General features: G+C 47.5%; 1 protein-coding gene across 4 annotated transcripts in view; it reads right to left on the bottom strand.

Annotated features, from left to right (window-relative positions):
• Positions 1-17611, bottom strand: part of Wwc1 (WW and C2 domain containing 1) — a 152261-nt gene that overhangs the window by 22278 nt on the left and 112372 nt on the right. For 3 of the 4 annotated variants that reach the window (XM_010622220.1, XM_010622222.2, XM_010622223.3), the window contains exons 12-17: positions 17256-17364; positions 16695-16775; positions 16002-16088; positions 14415-14607; positions 5908-6060; positions 3694-3785 (exon numbers count right to left, since the gene is read on the bottom strand). In XM_010622220.1, coding sequence (XP_010620522.1) covers positions 3694-3785; positions 5908-6060; positions 14415-14607; positions 16002-16088; positions 16695-16775; positions 17256-17364 — 715 coding nt within the window. The remainder of the gene's footprint in view (positions 1-3693; positions 3786-5907; positions 6061-14414; positions 14608-16001; positions 16089-16694; positions 16776-17255; positions 17365-17611) is intronic. The other variant, XM_010622221.1, reaches the window with a different exon arrangement.

The following is a 17611-nucleotide window of genomic DNA, read 5'->3' as shown; positions in this document are numbered from 1 at the left end:
AAAAAAAAAAAAAAAAAAAAAAGTTTTCCTATTATATGAACTAAAGAACCCCAAATACTGTAAATAGAGGCGGTGACAGTGACTTTGAGGCCCTTGGTGCTGAAGGAGGAGCGTAACTTGGGACAGAGGGTTGGTGTGCAGGGGACCTCCACCCAGAGCCCACAGCTAAGCAGGCCCAGAAGGCTAATGCCCAGGACCAAAGCAGCCTCAGCCTGGGGGCAAGGGACGCAGATGGATAGACTGCTAGAGCAGGGCAGGGATCCCCAGCCCGCTTTGTAAGTCAGGGGCTGGGAAGTTTGAATGGCAGGGGGTGGGGAGACGGGAGGCCACAAAGGGAGTAAGAACAGAAGGCAGTTGCTAGGAGATGGCTTGAAAAGTCTCAGCACAAGCGTGGAATTTGGTAGGAGCCACTGATCTTGTGCCAGGGTTTTAGTACACAGGTCCTGGGCCTATATCTGGCACCAGACCTTCGCCTGTGTGAACCACAGTACCGTGTAGCACAACAGTGCTAGAGAGGGAAAGCAAGGGAGCAGGAGAGAGAAAGAGATGAAGACAATGTAGAGAACCCGAAAACAAACAAGGGACATACAAAAATTCCAGGAACCTCACTACACTCTTTTATCACACAAAGAAGTAGAAAAAGAATAAAACAGGGTGTAGCAAACCACAGCCTGTGAACTCAATCTGGCCTGCTGCTTTTTTTTTTTTCTGGACAGTTCAAGCTATGAATAGTTTTTGTATTTTCAAATGGCTGCAAAACAAAAAACAAAAAATCAAAAAAAAACACCAAACAAAAAAACAAAACAAAAGGAGAATAATTCATGACAGGTGCAAGGGATATGAAATGCAAATTTCAGTCTCCGCAAATCCAACAATGGAACCCAGACATGGCTTGTTTCCCTGATGTTTATGGTGCTTTCACACTGCAGAGGCGTAAACATGTCAGACGCAGCCCACAAGGTGGACAGTATTTACGACTGGCTCCTTCCAGAAAACAATGGGCAACCTCTGGAGTCAAACGTATTAAGGGAAGGCTCTGCCTGAGACTAAATATATAATCAGAAGACTTAACAATAATAATAATACGAAAGTGACTGACTGCTTCCTCTTGGTCAGAGTCCGTGTTAAGTACTTATGCATAACTGTATTGAATCTGCAAGATACTCCCAGGCATAGTGGTGGATTTTTAAATCTCAGTTTCACTGATGACGAAACAGAGGTTCAGAGCGCTGGCTCTCAGCCCAGGCTGCACAAGGGAATCACCCACAGATCGATTAAGCCTCCCAGTGCTCGGATCACCCCAGCCCCCGGAGCCCGCTGGAAATTGGCTGAGCCAGCATCCAAATCCGCATCTGAAGGAACTCAGAGTCCCTGCACATCACACTGACCATATACTTTCTCCAAAGAGCAGGATCCTCGGGCCGTGGCAGGTTCTTAGGTGCGAGTCCCCCTGTTGCTTTTGAGAGGGCAGTTAGCAGTTTTGCTTCTCTTTTCCTACAATACTTTCTATCATGTATTACATGCCTGCTATAGGCACTGTATTTAATCTTCACCTGTGGATTCCCCTACTCATCTCCTCTAAGCCTACTGAGACAGTAGGGTGACTTTCGGGTAGCTTTCGGGTGAGGTTCAGACAAGGTGAGAAGGAGCTGAGCACAGCTGAATGCAGGAAGCAAAGGCTGGGCTCCCGCACTACTGGTCATGCTCTGCCTCCTGGCTGGGTGCTGGTAGTTTGGTTCCTGAAAATTCACTGAGCTGTGCACATTATGTGAACTTTTCCATATGTACCTTATCCTGCAAATATATTACAATAAAACTTACACGCAAATCTTTGTCCAGCACTATCCACAATATCTGAGCTATGCAATCATGGCAATTTAAGTGTCTATCAAGTGTTGGATGGATAAAGAAAGTATGATTTTCTATATAGATGGATGCTTTGTATGAATTACATATATATATATGGAATACTGTCCAGGTATAAGTCTTGTACAACACCTGTGAAAACATGGACGGAACTAGAGGCTATTATGTTAGTAGAAGGAAGGCAGGTACAGAATGACAAATACTATACAGTATGTGTGCTTTCATTTGTACAGTTAATCTCATACAAGAAAAGCAGAGCTGTGGTTACCTGAGGTTGAGAGGGGAGAGTGAGGGGCAAATGGAAAGAGACTGGTCCATGGGTGTAATGTTTCCATGAGATAGGAGAAACAAGTCCTTGCATGCTACTGTAAGGATGGCCACGGTCAATGCACCAGGATGGCTATATGAATGTTTCACACCAAAGAACAGTGAAAGTTTGAGGTAACAGATTTTAGCCTAACGTGATAATGACACAATGTATGCATGCATCAAAACATGACACTGTGCCCCATACATTTGTACAATTATCATGTCCACTAAAATTTTTACATTGTGTTAAGATGATGCAACAAGTGAAGAAAGCAGGATTCAAGCCCTAGTGTATATTACAGCTTGTTTGTGGTACTCAGAACTGAACCCAGGGCCTTTGCACTGAGCTAACCCCAGCCTTTTTAAAAAATTTTTATTTTTGTTTTGAGACAGGATCACGCCAAGTCACTAAGTTGACCAAATTAGGTGGGTTTGAACATGGAATCCTCCTGCTTCAGCCTCCCAGAGTGCTGGGATTACAGGTGAGCACGACCGCTCCGGGCTGTTGCCATTTCTTAAAGTGTGTGATGGGACCTTTCTGTCTCTCTGAAAGGAATTAAACAGCAATGAACCACAGAGAGTGAGAACACAGTACCCTTTCAGTTCTTTCCAGACATTCTGATTCCATTGAGGAGAAAGCCCCTTGGCATAGCACGTTGCTAACATTGCTGCAACACTGGCTCACCTTCCTTTTTAGTACAGGGAAAGAAGATTCTAGGCTCAGCAAGCAATTGCTCTATCTAGACGTCAGTAAAACTGTTTTCTGTTCATTTCACTAACTTTTCCACAGCTACCTAATGAGGCAGCCTTGGCTCATGGCCTACCCAACATTCATTCCCATTTTTTTCCTTAGTAACAGAAACTCGACTTTTGTACCCAGTCAGTGGTCATCATTTCCCAATGTCCCTTGCAGCTAGGCAGGCCAAGAGCCCAATGAGAAGCAGGCAGAAGCCACTGTGTATGACTTGAGAAGCATCTCTTGGTGAAGGTGCACAAGCTCACTCTTCTCCTGTTTCTGCCTGATGCCCGACTGATTGATGCTACAAACTCGGGCTATAAAGCAGCCTTGATAATGGAAGTCTCACTGTGAAAACAGCACAGCAGATACAAAGGAGGAGTCTGGGTTCCAGGGACCAAATTCGATTGCCTTTTCTCATTCTTCATTTTAGGTCAGAAACTTCTTACATACAACTGCAGTTCCTGCTCTCTGATCCTAGCTGTCACATGCATTCCTTACTGAAGAATCCTGAATTGATGGCAAACTATACAAACCTTCCTTTTATCGTAATATAAAATCTAGTTTTTTTTTTTTTTTAAATAAGCATTAGTGCACTGAGAAAATAACATTAGGCGTGACTCTGCATGGGCCATTCACGCAATGCAAAACGACAAATGGGGAAGGAAATTTAGGAACCACAGTCCCTGGCTCTCCTGTTTCTGGACTTCAAAGTTTCTCTTGGTTGCCCTGGGGTTTGGGGAGCTCAGCGCTGAGAAAGGTCCCAGCCAAGACTCACTCACCAGCTGTCTTCCAGGTTCTGTGTGCTGCTTCTTCCCTCCTGCCTCTTTTCCAGCTCTACTGCTGTCTGTTCCAACAGGGCAGACACAGCATCCTGCAGAGACAAAGGCTGAAGGGTCAGATGACGGCTGATGCACTGTGGCTTCACGGACCCCACCCCACCCCCCACCCCCGTCGAATGGACGCATAGCCTGAAGATCAGAGTAATCGAGTGTCTTGCCCAAGGTCACATAAAAGAAGATCATCCTCTAACTGGCAGTTCGCCAGGGAGATCACCCCTGCACGAGTGGATCTACTCAGCCAAATTTTGGAAGACAGCTGTGTTCAGCAGATCAGGGAGGGAATTACAGTTCGGACAGTATGAGTCACCAGGGAGAACAAAGTCTGAGCCATCAATAACACAACAACACAAGGAGGACTGGGAGAGAAGTGATAATGATGTGTCTAGGAACATAGAAACAGGCTGCATTCAGGGAGGGCTTCCTGGAGGAAAATATCTACCCTCTGCATTATTATCATAATTATTATTAGAATTATTTCAATGCTCTCAGACTCAGTTCCTTCTAGTAACTACTAGAAAAGGTCACTGTGAAGTTTAATTGATCTGAACTGTTCAAGGCGTGCAGAAAAGGGCCCCGTACATAGTCAGCACTCCGTAAGCAGCAGGTAATGTAGACAAAAATCTCCAGTTTATTTCTGAGCACCTGATGAATGTGCAGGGGTCCTTAGTAATACGGGCAAGAGCCCAGGGAACTCCTGACACTTTCTTTTCAGGGAGGGAAGAAAGAACTCATAGCGACTGAAGCCCTAGTTATGCCAACTAGCAGACAGAGGACACGTCACATCTTATTTAATCACATCAGCACTGTGACAACTTGGGATCACCCACCGTTCCCTTGGGAGATACAAATGAGGAAACCAGTGGGGCAGGGTCAACGTTGGTGCGCCCAGGGTCACATTTCAGAAAGGACGGGAGTTTTCAAAAGTTCACCAGCTCGCTGTCTCCTTTCTGGAGTGTGAGTCCTGGGTTTGTGACTACCTTTGTTGCTTATTGGATGTTATGTCTTCACGGAACTGGGTTAATCTGTTCCAGCCTTAACACTGCACCCAAGAAATGGGACAAAGAGCGATGCAAAGGAAGTAGAGACGATGATGATGGATGGGGAGAAAGGGAGAAGAAGAGAAAGAGAAAAAAGGAAAGAGACTCAATCCTTATCCTTACCTAAATGACACAGCCCATAACTTCTGCAGAAATTCTGTCTGAAGTCTGTAGACAGAAGACCTAGCTCCAACTTAGAAGATAACCCAAGCCCCCTTCTCCAGCCAACTCTGCATGTGGTCTGGGCCCTGCAGGGGCCACTTCCTGGTTCCACTGAGGCCTGGCCAGGAGGTGTGGGCCTCACAAGGGCAGCAAACAGTTTAAGGAGAGCGTCACAGACTAAAGTAGAATGCACTAAAACAAATCTATATTTTTTTCAAAGGTAGGAAAATAGAAAATTTTCAGGAACCTCAAAATAATAATGGAACCATTCCCATGTATTAAGCCCTTATGTCATATGCTCTTTTGTTTCCTTTGTTAAATTTTGGTTTTTTTTGTTTGTTTGTTTGGTTTTGGGTTTTCTGAGACAGGGTCTGTGTAGGGCAGGCTGGCCTTGAGCTCATTATTTAGCACAGGCTGGCCTCAAACTCACAGTGATCCTTCTCCACCTGACTCCTGTAGCCCAACCAGGCATCCTGTTACTGTTCTTCCCCTGACTTCCTGCTGCCTCTTCTATACTTTCCACAATGGACTTCACAGCAGTGTTTCAAGAAAGATTAATTTACTGCCTTCCAGTCTTGTCCTTCCTTCTTTACTTTGTCTCTCTTTTTGGGGGGCAGTTCTGAGGACGGAACCTACGGTCCTGCATTCATAAGAATACGCCCTACAGCTGACCTAACCCCCGAGTCCTTGTACTTCATTTTTTACTAACTGTGAATTAAGGTTTTTATTAGGCAAGTGAGAAATAACAGGAAAGCAACCTACAGAAGCAGAACGCAGGCTGCAGATGTGAAGCCCCTCGGCTCTGTGGAAAGAGCCCTCCCCAAGCTCTTCAGCCCCTCTGCTTCATCAGTACTGGCTTCCCCTGACTGGCAGGCTCTGCCCAGGAGGGGCTTTCGCACAACCTTTCCAGGTGCTGTGTACGTGCAGGGCTGGTACAAACCCAAGCATGGCTCACCGTGCTCTCAGGCCCTGCAGTGGGGCCTGTGGCTCCCACCGGCTTGGGCTCCCTGCTGTGTTTCTTCAAGTATCTGTAGCTCAGGAGGTTGTACCAGCGAGTCGACCTCTCCCCGGACTGGCAGACCTCAGCCAGGCTGATCTGGGCACCTCCCTGTCGGGGATGGAGGAGAACAGAGTATGAGTCAATGTCCTAAGAGTTTGGCTCTGGGGTGCGATGTGGAAAACACCATGGTAGATGAGATACAGGCTGCCTGGGAAGAGAAAAGTGTTCCTTATTTCTGTAATTTATTTATTTGTTGGCTTACTCATTCGTAAAACCTTTCTTTGTTGTTCTGAGACAGGCTCTTGCCATGCTGAACAGGTTAGTCTTGCACACCTACACTCAAGTGATCCTCTTACCTCAGCCTCCTGAGTAGGGAGAATTATAGGTGTGTGCCAATGTACTTTCATTGTGTGTGTGTTGAGGACTTAACACAGGACCTGTGCGTCCTAAGCCTGTTCTCTACCACTGAGCTACATCCCAAGCCTTCATTTCCCACATCTTTACTAAGCACCTATCCTGTGGTTTCTTGTCTTTTTAAAATTTGTCATTTAAAAATCCCACATGGACAAGGGGAAAAAATGAGAACCAAGACCTGGCATGTAAAGGTACAAGATCCCAGTAATGAATGTAACTGTACTGTCTACCTAGAATGTACCAATAAATTAAATTTTTAAAAAAATCCCACATGGCATTAATTTATCATTCTTCATTTGAAGTGCACCAGTCCACAGTACTAAGCACACTCACACTACTCTAGAATTATTCAATCTTACAAGTCTGAAATTCTGTTATTTGTTAAACAGCTTTCCCTTCCCTCTTTGCCCTGTCCCCTGGTAATAATAAATTAAATTTAAAAAAATCCCACATGGCATTAATTTATCATTCTTCATTTGAAGTGCACCAGTCCACAGTACTAAGCACACTCACACTACTCTAGAATTATTCAATCTTACAAGTCTGAAATTCTGTTATTTGTTAAACAGCTTTCCCTTCCCTCTTTGCCCTGTCCCCTGGTAATCTCTTTCTTCTGTTTCTATGAATTACACTATTTAGATACTTCCTATGGAATCATATCCATTGCATGTATAAACTACTTCTTGTTTATCCATCTTATGGACGAGTTACTTCTATTTCTTAACTATTAGGAACAGTGCTGCTATGAATATGAGTGTGAAAATCTCTCTCTGAGACCCTTCTTGAATATACATCCAGAAGTAGGATTGCTGGTTCCTATGGTTTGTTATTTTTATTTATTTTTGACACAGGGTCTTGGTATGAGATTCAGGCTGGCCTTGAACTCATTATGTGGCCCAGGCTGGTCCTGAACATGTGATGATCCTCCTGCCTCAACCTCCCAAGTGCTGATGGTGTATAGGCATACACCATCACGCCTGTGATGGATGATATGGGAATTCTGTTTTTAATTTTTTTTAAACTCAAGACCTTGCACTTGCAAGGCAGGTGAGGTGCCACTGAGATAAATCCCCGACCCTCTTTTTAGTTTTCTGAGGAACTGCCATACTCTTTTTCCATACTGTTTTTTGCATTATTTTATAACACCACAAACAATGCACTAGAATTCCAATTTTGAGATATCTACACTAATCATTATTTTCTATGTGTGTGTTTTTGATAGCTGTCACACTCCCGGGGATGAGACAGTATCTCAGAGGCTATAACTTGTATTTCTTGGATGCTAAGTGATGGCAAACATCTTTTCAGGTGCACATCAGCCATGTGTATATCATCTTTGGAGAAATGTCTGTTCAATTTCTTTGCCCATTTCTCAGTTGGGTTGACTTTTTTAGCACCGAATTCCTTTCCCATGCTAACCATACTCAGCGTGAAGTTTTGTGGTGGTTCCCACAGGGTCCCACTTTCTAGGAAGTATGATTCTCCAAGCAACTCAATGTTGACCAAGTAAGGACAAGTGAGCTGAAAAACCATCTATCATTCCTCCCATACCAAATCTACAAAGATCTACAAAGCTAACAAAACAAGCTGTTAGTAAGTCTGTGAGCAAAAAGCTAATCCCTTGCCTTCCTGGTGGGAAGATAAAATAGCAGAAACCTTATGGAAGGAAATTGGCAATGCCTAGACAAAACATGGATGCCTTTTACTCTTGGACCCAGCAGTCTTCCGTGTAAATGTCTACCCCACAGACACTCCTGGACAAATACAAAATGAACCAGAAATAAGAATGTTTGTTTTGGCTCCCTGTGTAACAGCAAGATTTTAAATAACTTGAAGGTCCACCAAAGGGAATATTATATAGCCATGTCAAAGATGAGGAGGATCTCTTTGTCTGGATGCAGAGAGACCATCAGGATATACTCTTAAGGGAAAAAATTGAATGGGACAGGACAAAGCATTCAGTATGTTACTTTTTCTATAAGAAATGGAAAACAGGACAGAAGATAGTTTAATTGCACCATGTTTTAGTGCAAGGGGGAGGTAAATGATGATCACGTAAGCATTTGTGACACAGGAAACATCAGAAAGAAGAAACAATCAAAATGGCTTCTTATATAAGGGAGACAGGAGGGAGGGAGGGCAGGGAGGGAGAAGATCTGGGTTTCTCATTAGCAAGTCCTTCTTAGAGTTCTTCTTTGAATCATACATTTCAAAATGAGCTTCAACAAATTAACCTATTAAATATAACCCAATGAAAAAAGGAATTAATTCAAGTAATGTAATATTTTTCTCCTTAACATCCTTAGTTGAAAGACCTACAAACTAACTCTAATTATTCCTCAGAGGTTTAATTTTTTAACCAGTCCTTTTTTTTTTTTTAAGAGCTCTGGACAGATTAGGGATTTTACTCACTTGGCCCCCAACCTCCACCCTTTTCTTCTTCACCACACACCAGTGACTGTGCCAATGGATGACAGAAAACCAAAAGCCAGTTTGCAAAGTGAGCCTGTAGCTAGGCGATGGCTCACCATGGCATCTAGGATAAAAAAAGGACTTTTAAGTGATTTACCTTGGAGCTAAATCCCCAGCTTTTTTTGTTTTTTGTTTGTTTTTTTGATATATGACACAAATAAAATTTTTTAATATATGAAACAAATTTCCTGCTTATAGACTCGGGTCCTATCTTCAAGATGTCTTATTATATAGATACAAATACTTCAAAATCTGAACACATTTGAAATCGCAGGCATTTCTGGTCCTAAGTAATCTGGATAGGGTGCACAATCTGCCCTGGGGCATGGAGTGTGGTAGGGACCATGCTAAACTTGAGTGGCTAAAGGTACTTTCTGGGAGCCAGGGGTTGAGCTGAAGAGGAAGCCAATACAATAGGATGCTTTCCTTGGGTGGTGCCAACCTCTCCATCTGGAAAGTAGGGGAAATAGCTCCTACTTGTAGGGCTATCAGGACGATTACAGTCAAATCAAGCGTTACACATATGATGTATTGCAGGCACCAGAACAAATGTAAATATATACCAATGTGTATTAATCATCTATTCATTTAACAAATATCCTTTGAGCTCTTCACAGTCTCTGCAGCCAGAGAAACACGTAGTACGTGATTCTTGCCCAGAGGGATCATGGTGTTTTGGGGAAACAAACACAGCGGATACTACAGTTCAGAACAGGTACAGGGGACCATAAAACAGCTTTGAGGCATGACACCTGGATCACATTATTAGTAAGTCTAACAAGATATACTGGCTGCAAGGGCTGGTTCATAGGTATAACTATCATTTACTTCTGCAAACTAGAGGAAGGGCACTTGTACACATACAGTCATTTGTCTATCGAACACATCCAAATTTGATGAATAGCCTCTAAATGCCAGGCACTGCTCTGGGTGCTGTGGACGCAGCAGGATTGAGAGTACAGATGAGAACCTCTGCCCTCATGAGCTGACTTTCAAGTCTGGGGGAATTATATAAGCAAATCAATAAGCAAACTCTGCATTGTGGAGCAATAAATGAAGATGTTATCAGTTATAACGTATACTATTATTTTATGCACCACTAGGGAAAAGAGTTGCCAATTAAGCTGTCACTGGCAGCAGGAAGAAACTGTACCTTGATAAAATGTGACAATAACACGTACCCTGTGAGATACAGGTAAATATTAGGTGATAAAAAAACTGCTATAGACAAAAATAACCCAAGGAGAGCAGACAGAAGGGAAGTAGACAGTGAAGAGGGGAATAGGACTAAAACAGCCAGGAGGACTGCTGTGAGGTGACAGCAGGGTGGATTCCAGAATGAGGTGAGTGAGGGGGCCAATCCCGACGGTGCGCATCCGGAAGAAGGGAATTCCAGCCAGAGGGCACAGCAAAAGCCTCTGTGAGGGAATGTGCTGGGTATTCAAGGAGCACAAAGAGGCCAGCAGAAGAGCTCTAGGGATGATCTCAGAGGGAGAAGAAAGCGTCAAATGCTAGAGATTCGTGGAGGCCTGGCCAGAGAGCCAGTTGTGGACACAAGGTGGAGACGAGCATCCTGAGGTTTCCTAGAAGTATGGACTGACTTGCAGTTGCGTAGTCTCACTCTGGTTACTGGGAAAGAAAGGAAGAGAGAAAGACAGCAGTGGGGAGACCCAGGAGGAGACGGCAGCAATCACACAGACACCAGGTGACACAGCACTGAGGTCAGGGGATAAGGTGAGAAGCAGATGGAATCTGGGGACCCACAGGAGGGGAAGCTAACAGGAGGGGGCGCGGAGGAGAGTGGTGGTCGGGCTGCTATCGGTGAGACCGTGAAGACACAGGACAACAGATTGGGCGCTTATGATTTAAGGAGCTTATGAAATGTGTAACAGAAGGCAGGATAGGACTGGAAGTACAAAGTTGGGGAACAGCAGAGAGGCCCAGGCTAGAGGTGTACACTAGGGATAGGATTTGAAGCTGGGAAAGAGGGTCAGATCACCAAGAAAGTGACAAGGCAAGGAAAAGGGAGCAAGGACTGAGCACTGGCACGCTTTGACACAGACAGGTCAGGGGAATGAGGCAGTATCAGCACCTGAGACCCGCCCAGAGAAAAGCTCATCCTATGCAAAGAACATTAGGAGAAAGAGATGTTGGGAAAGCCAAGGGCAAAGACTGTCAAGAAAGACAAGGCCAAGAATTGGCCCAGGGCAGCTGACAGGCCAGGGGCACGGGAGAAATGAGAAAGGCGATGTGTCAGGAGCCTGAGTCCAGTGAGGAGAGAAGGCTGAAGACAGCGGAGAGCACAAGAGAACGACTGCTGGAGTGACATCCTGGAGAGGCAGGGAGTGGAGAGGCTGCCTGCGGACAGGAGTGTGGAATGTCCATCCTTAGAGACTGGAGGAGCCGTGGGAGTTGTGAAAGCAACGACACATGGGGAGGAACTACGGGTGCTCTATTCAGAGCCTTCTACTCCTTCGCCGAGATGAGGAGGGTGAATTAGGCAAGATTCAAGTGGGAGAGAAAATGGGCTAGGGAGCTCCAGTCTGATAGCTGAGCACCATTTGGGGCTTGCAGGACAACAGCAACAGTTTTCCAAGGGTGCCACCCAGCATAGCTGTGTGCTGTTGTCCAGTCGTGGAGGTGGAGAGTTCATTTGAAGGGGCTGCGGTTTTGCCAAGGGACAAGGAACAAGGGAGGTGCTGTAATGACCAACTGGGGGCCCAGAGAAGCGGGCTACACTGACAGAGCCCGAGCGGCATGACACACAGCTTAGTGGCCGAGCAGCAGGTGGAGCACGTGGTGGAACTGTGGAAGGCCGCCTACACATCCGCTCAGTGCATAATTTAGGTGCCGGGGAACGTATCCCTGAGTAACCTTCAGAAGGAGCACAGGAAGCCAAATCCGAGTTCAAGTCCAGCCTTGTCCATCTATGTGCTACAGGACCTGGTAGGTCACCCAGCCCTCGATCCCCTATCTGTACAATGGAGATCATCTGGGTACTCGTGCTGAGGATTAAATGAGATGCTGGCCCACAGCAGACTCATAGTGCTCACTGCGGGCACTGCTGCTGCTGCCTCTTTGAATAAACGGCTTGAAATAACCTGGGGATTCCACAGACCCAGCAATGCCGGGAGACTCCGCGTGGGAGCACACAAGCTCTTCCTCCCTCCCATCTCACTTTCTTTCCTCCTACAGCTACCAAAATGCAACAGCCTGACACTCCACGTCTCGCTATGTGCGGGAAAGGCAGTTTCCCATTGGTCATGGACAAGGACAAGCCACAGAGAGATGAGCGCTTTGGTTGCTGCCATGGCAACCAGCAATGGCCAGACTTCAATTAAGGAGAAAGAATAAAAGGCATCCACTTAGGGGAGGAAAACAGGATTGAGTCTCTTCTCATTTAGGAATGCCTGGGGCTGAGCAAATGCTTCACTGGAGGAGCCTGGGCTTAGCAAAGCTTTCTGCTTTTTCATTCAGTGTCCACCATGCTTACCAAACCCTTTCAGTCACCATCCCCACCTGTGGCCTCCAGGGAGCCCTGTACGGACAGGGACAAGAGAGAGGAGTTGATGTGTCTTTCCAACCTGTGTGGGGTCAAATACCGCTTCTGCAACTTTCCAGAGTCTTTCACCTGTAGTACGTAATACCGATTTTACCAAACTGGAAGGATCGTCCATGGAGATAATGCACGTCAAGGACTTAGCTCAGGGCCTACCAAATCAATTACATCCTCCTGACATTTGTATTGTTTCCCAACAGTAATAACACCATACATGGCAGTGGCACCGCTACAGCCTCAGCTGGGCAGGAAACAGGAGGGAACAGATATCCAGTGAGCGCTTCGCGTGCGGCGACCGACACTCTGCTGCTCTACATCCTCACTGCACCACGAGTGACCCAGGGACGGGCAGCACTGGGATTCCCCGAGAGGCTAGTTAGAAACACAGACTCTCAGGCCCCACCCCGGACTCGATGAATCAGTCAAAACCTGCATGGAGACCAGGGCTCCAGGGACCTTGTGTGAGTGCACATTGCCGGCAGTGAAATATTGTTTCATTTAATCCTTGAGAACAGCCTGCAAGGCAGGCAGTACGAGCTGGATTCTACAGATAAAGGAACTGAGACCGAAAAACGATGACGAGGCGACAGGGCGGGAGGGGTAGGCCTGATGCCTAGGCTTTCGGTTCAACATTCTGAGAATGTGATGCTGTAATTCCACGACAGAGAAGGGCTTTCTAGCAGGAGCAGAGCCAGTCAAGGCTGGACCACTCACTGCAGTCAAGGTCTGCGGTTCACCCCAGGAGGAGACCAGCCTGCTAGGATGCAGGGACCACCACTGCCACTCTGCCAGGCTGCAGACACAGAGCAGGGAGGAGGCTCGGGCGCGCGTGACACCCAGGTGTCCCCTCTGCGTGGGCTCCACATTACTCTGTCACCGCGGCACTCAGTCCCAGCATGGCCCTCATCACACCTTGCTTCTGCGTTAGCTGTACAAGTTGGCTCCTTGTTCAAGTGGTTCCTTCCTGGAACTCATACGTATATCACGAGCTTGAATTAACTGTGAATCCTTTTCCTCCACACAATAAGGTTGGACAACATCCACCTGCACTTAGGTTTGCCCGTCTCGCAGGGCACAAACATACTCAACTTCAACTCTAATTCTGACTGTCCAATGCAGGGAGAGAGGAGGAGGAGCAACAGCAGCAGCAGCTCCTTTACAGAAAGGGACCAGCAACAGTCCAGCAGAGTGAGAACCTGCTGTGTGTCAGACCCTCAGAGGGATGCTTTACATGAACTGCCTCATCTAATCCTTCTCATGACCCTTCTTGAGGCACAAGGGAGGCACTATTCATGTGTCACAGACAAGAAGGATGAAGATCGGAGGTGGTACGGGACTTGCCAGCTATACAGAAAGCGGTAAAGGTGGGAATGGAATGTGGGTCTGTGCCCCTTGTCTAGTCTCTAATGCAGCTCAGTAAAGCTGAGGTAATGTTTAGAATCTCCCAGGACCTCTTGGTCTACTCCTTTTAAATTTAAACAGGTTCTCACTATGTAGCCCAGGCTGGCCTCAAACTTGGAGCGATCCTCCTGGCTCAGCCTCTGGAGTGCTGTGACCACAGGCGTGCAGTACCACACCCAGCTCAGGTCTACTCTTCTCCTGAAAGGAGCTTCCCACCCACCATCAGTCTGAGAACACTTTCTCATGGAGACATCTCTGCCTACAGCCCAAGATGAGTCAGGTTCTCAGCTTCACCCTGTATCGCTTTCAGATCATCTCCTTTCCTTCTTTTTTCTCCATGGCATGGGGCTTTAACTCAGGACCCTGTGCATGCTAGGCAAGTGCTCTATCATTGGGTTATATCCCCAGCACTTTTGTATTTGATTTTGAGAAACAGCCTTGCCCAGGCTGGCCTTGAATTTGCAATCCTCTTGGCTCAGTTTCCCAGGAAGATGGGATTACAGATGTGTGCCACCAGGCCTAGCTTCTCCTTCACACCTTCTAAAAGCCAGGGTGGACCAGTCCCCACAAGGGCTGAAGGTCAGGCAGACAGACAGACTGACGACACAGCCCTCACCAGGCATTCCTCCACATGGCTCTGGTCAGCGGTGCACACATCGACTCGTAAGGTCTTCTGGTGAAGGGCTGGGTAGGACATGGACACCCAGAACGCCTCATTGAACACGAGGCTGTCAGAGGCATCCAGGGGCCGGGTCCGAAACAGGCAGGTGGTGCTTTCAGAGCAGGGAAGGACAGCCACACGGATGTTCCTACAAGGGGACAGAATCACAGGAGAGTTGGGGTCAGCCAACGTGTGTGGGGTTCAAAGGCTGTGGACATCCCCCCAAAACAGTAGTGGAAGAGTCTGCAGACATCACACAGGCATTTGTAAGGGATGTGGGAAAGGACTCCGACAGCTCTTCCTACCCCTGGATCCTGAAATCCCAGAATTTCAAAGCACCCAGAGCTGTGCACAAGCTCTGTGTACAGGGCGGGGGTCAGGTTGTCATCCAGAGATACAGAGGGTTGCTCAGGAACACCGAGGAGTCAGGGGAATCCCTCAGGCATCCAAAGCAGAATGCCAAACCCCATCCAGAGATGTATGTGACAGTCCTAAAAAAAACTACAGAAACATTCACCCTTGGACCCAGACACTACCCTTGGGCATTTCCCCACAGACATGCCTGCGTAAGTACCAACGAGGTGCAGAAAAGATTTCTTGTCCTGGCATTGTTTACATGGGCAAGGGATGGAAACCACCCAAGGGACCTGCGTTGTCTTCCTCCTGTGGTCTTCCCTTCCATGACTCCCCTCCTTTCCACATCTCCCCTTCTTTCCAAACCCCACCCCACCCCGGCTGGATGTAGTTCTCTGTTGCTGCCCTCTAGGACAGTGGTGGGGAGCCCATGGCGCGTGTGCTACAGCGGGCTGTCTGGATCACTGTAAAGCTCTAAAAGGTTCACCACTGCTGCTGTAGCCCTCACGGGGATGAGCTACAGGGAGACAGCAGGCAGGGAGGTGAGTGCAATCCGACGTATGCTGCTCTGCAGTGGGAAGAGCAGCAGCCCACAGTGCAGGTGCTTTCTGCTTAGGTAACAGCACCTAGTTGTCCTAAATCGCTCAGGCTGTCCTTGAACTTGCAACCCTCTTGCCTCAGCTTCCCAGGAAGATGGGATTACAGATGTGCACCAGCAGGCCTAGCTTCTCCTTCACATCTCCTAAAAGCCAGGGTGGACCAGTCCCCAGAAGGGCTGAAGGTCAGGCAGACAGACAGAAGGGAAGTGCTGACTGTCACCGACGTTTAAAACAGGAGACCATCCCTTTCTGTGGGGCATGTCTGAGCTTAGAGAAGACCGACTGCACTGTGACACTTGCTCCAGAGGGGAGTTTATGGCTTGCCACGCCATCCCTACAGCTGGCATGCAGGTATCAGGACATACAAGGGAAGGAACAGAAAACATCCAGAGGCTATCCCGCCGTAGCTGGTGAGCCTGCTGCTGGGCCTGTGCGTACACGAACAGCACGGACCTTCTGCGTCATGGTCACATGCACTAAACACCCACAGCAGCATTTCAAATTGGAGCAGGACAGAGCAGAAGAGTGTCCCTGGGGAGGACCACAGAGGGTGAGAGGAAAATCCATGACTGCCCAGCTCTGTACTCACACTTTCCGGTCTTGCTGTAGCAACAGAGCCGAAAGGTTGCTCAGCTGAATAATTAATATTGCAAACTGCTTATTCTTCTCATCGTACCTGCAATGACAAGGGGGCACATGGAGTACCTGACAGGAACACATTTCCCTCTTTCTCTCTTATAATCACAGGACGTGGCTGCGCTGGGAACTGTAGCGAACTACGCCGGGAAAGGTGCAGATCCAGAGCTGCCAGTCGTCTCAACGTTCCAAACAGCCTAGGAGTTTGTGTGAAATTTCCTGATATTGAAATGGTGGCAATTAATTTCTATTTAGAAAAACTGAAGTTATTTCCCAGCAAGAGAAATAACATGTGAATCAGCTGAATCTGGGCTGTAGCTGCAGGGGTCACCTTGGGGCCAAATGGTTGGAACCTGAGTGGGAATGGAAAGCCGACCACCAGGGCAACAAAGAACAAACCCCAGCGCAGACCTGAGGGCCTTCTAGTTCTGGCTCTACTGCTCAGGGCGCTGGTTCAAAACCTCATGTTCTCCATCTGTAAAATGGGAAGGAACCGTGCCCCTTTAGCTGGGAGCCCACAGGGATCTGTGCTGGTTCTGCTTCCCTGTCTGCTTAGCCCTGAGAGCGAGAGCCACTAGAGTACGGGGTCGGGGGGTAGAGGGTGCCTCTGCAGACCCCCCCAAGTCCTCATCTCCCCGACACTTACTTCAGAGCGACCTGAACCCGACTGGCACCCACCACTTCTGATTCATCACTCTCCAATGCAGCTGCTTCTGGAGCACCCAGTCTGAAAGGCAGCAGGGGAGCGGGGAGTCAGGTTCTGTGGCAAATGGGAACAGACACGTTTTCTGGACATGGGACTCTCTCTGGGAAAATGGATGGATTCTCCAAGAGGAGAATAGTTCTACTCAGCATCTCTCCAGAGCCTGTTTCCTAGCATGTGCCTGGGCCCCTCTCCAGAAGGGGTGTCCATTGCTCTAGTATTGGCTCCTTTAGCAAACACTATGCAACCCAAACCCAGGACCAGCGCTTTCCAGATCTGAGCCACCTCCACCCCGAGGAGAGGCAGCACGGTCTATGTAAATCTTTGCTGTCTGCATCTTCTCATTTTTTTGCCCAGCCCCCTACAAGGCTGTCAGGAAAGATAAGGTCACTAAAAACACCCTCCTGAGGGAGGAGCAAAGCCCAGCCCATCTCATGGTTCTGGGCTGGCGTAATAAGAGTTCATGGCCTCCCCGGACACAGAAACCAGCATTCACGGACCCACCTTTGCACAGAAGCCTCGTAGACACCACTGTCCCCAGCCACAGACTCATCAGACACTGCAGCTGAGACGCAGGCCACTCTCAGCCCACATCCTTGAACTGTATTCACTGCTGGAGGAGGAGAGGGGAAAGACAGAAAGGGAGGTTCACAAACCAGGGCAGTGTCTTTCCAGCACAACCTCGATCCACCATCCATCACAAGATGGCCCTATCAACCACCTCTGAATTCTAAAGAAAGTCCTAGTTTGCCTCAGGGCAAAGGAAGAGGTCACAAATAATTTTATATTTAATATCCCAGGGCCGGGGATTTAGCACAAGGACCCAAGTTCAATCCCTGGTACAAAAAAAAAAAAAAAAA

The sequence above is a fragment of the Fukomys damarensis genome, unplaced genomic scaffold (genome assembly GCF_012274545.1).
Source record: "Fukomys damarensis isolate Sample0158 unplaced genomic scaffold, DMR_v1.0_HiC HiC_scaffold_9, whole genome shotgun sequence".
NCBI lineage: Eukaryota > Metazoa > Chordata > Mammalia > Rodentia > Bathyergidae > Fukomys > Fukomys damarensis.
Note: the sequence above shows the minus strand (reverse complement) of the source record. Positions and strands in the feature narration are given on the sequence as shown.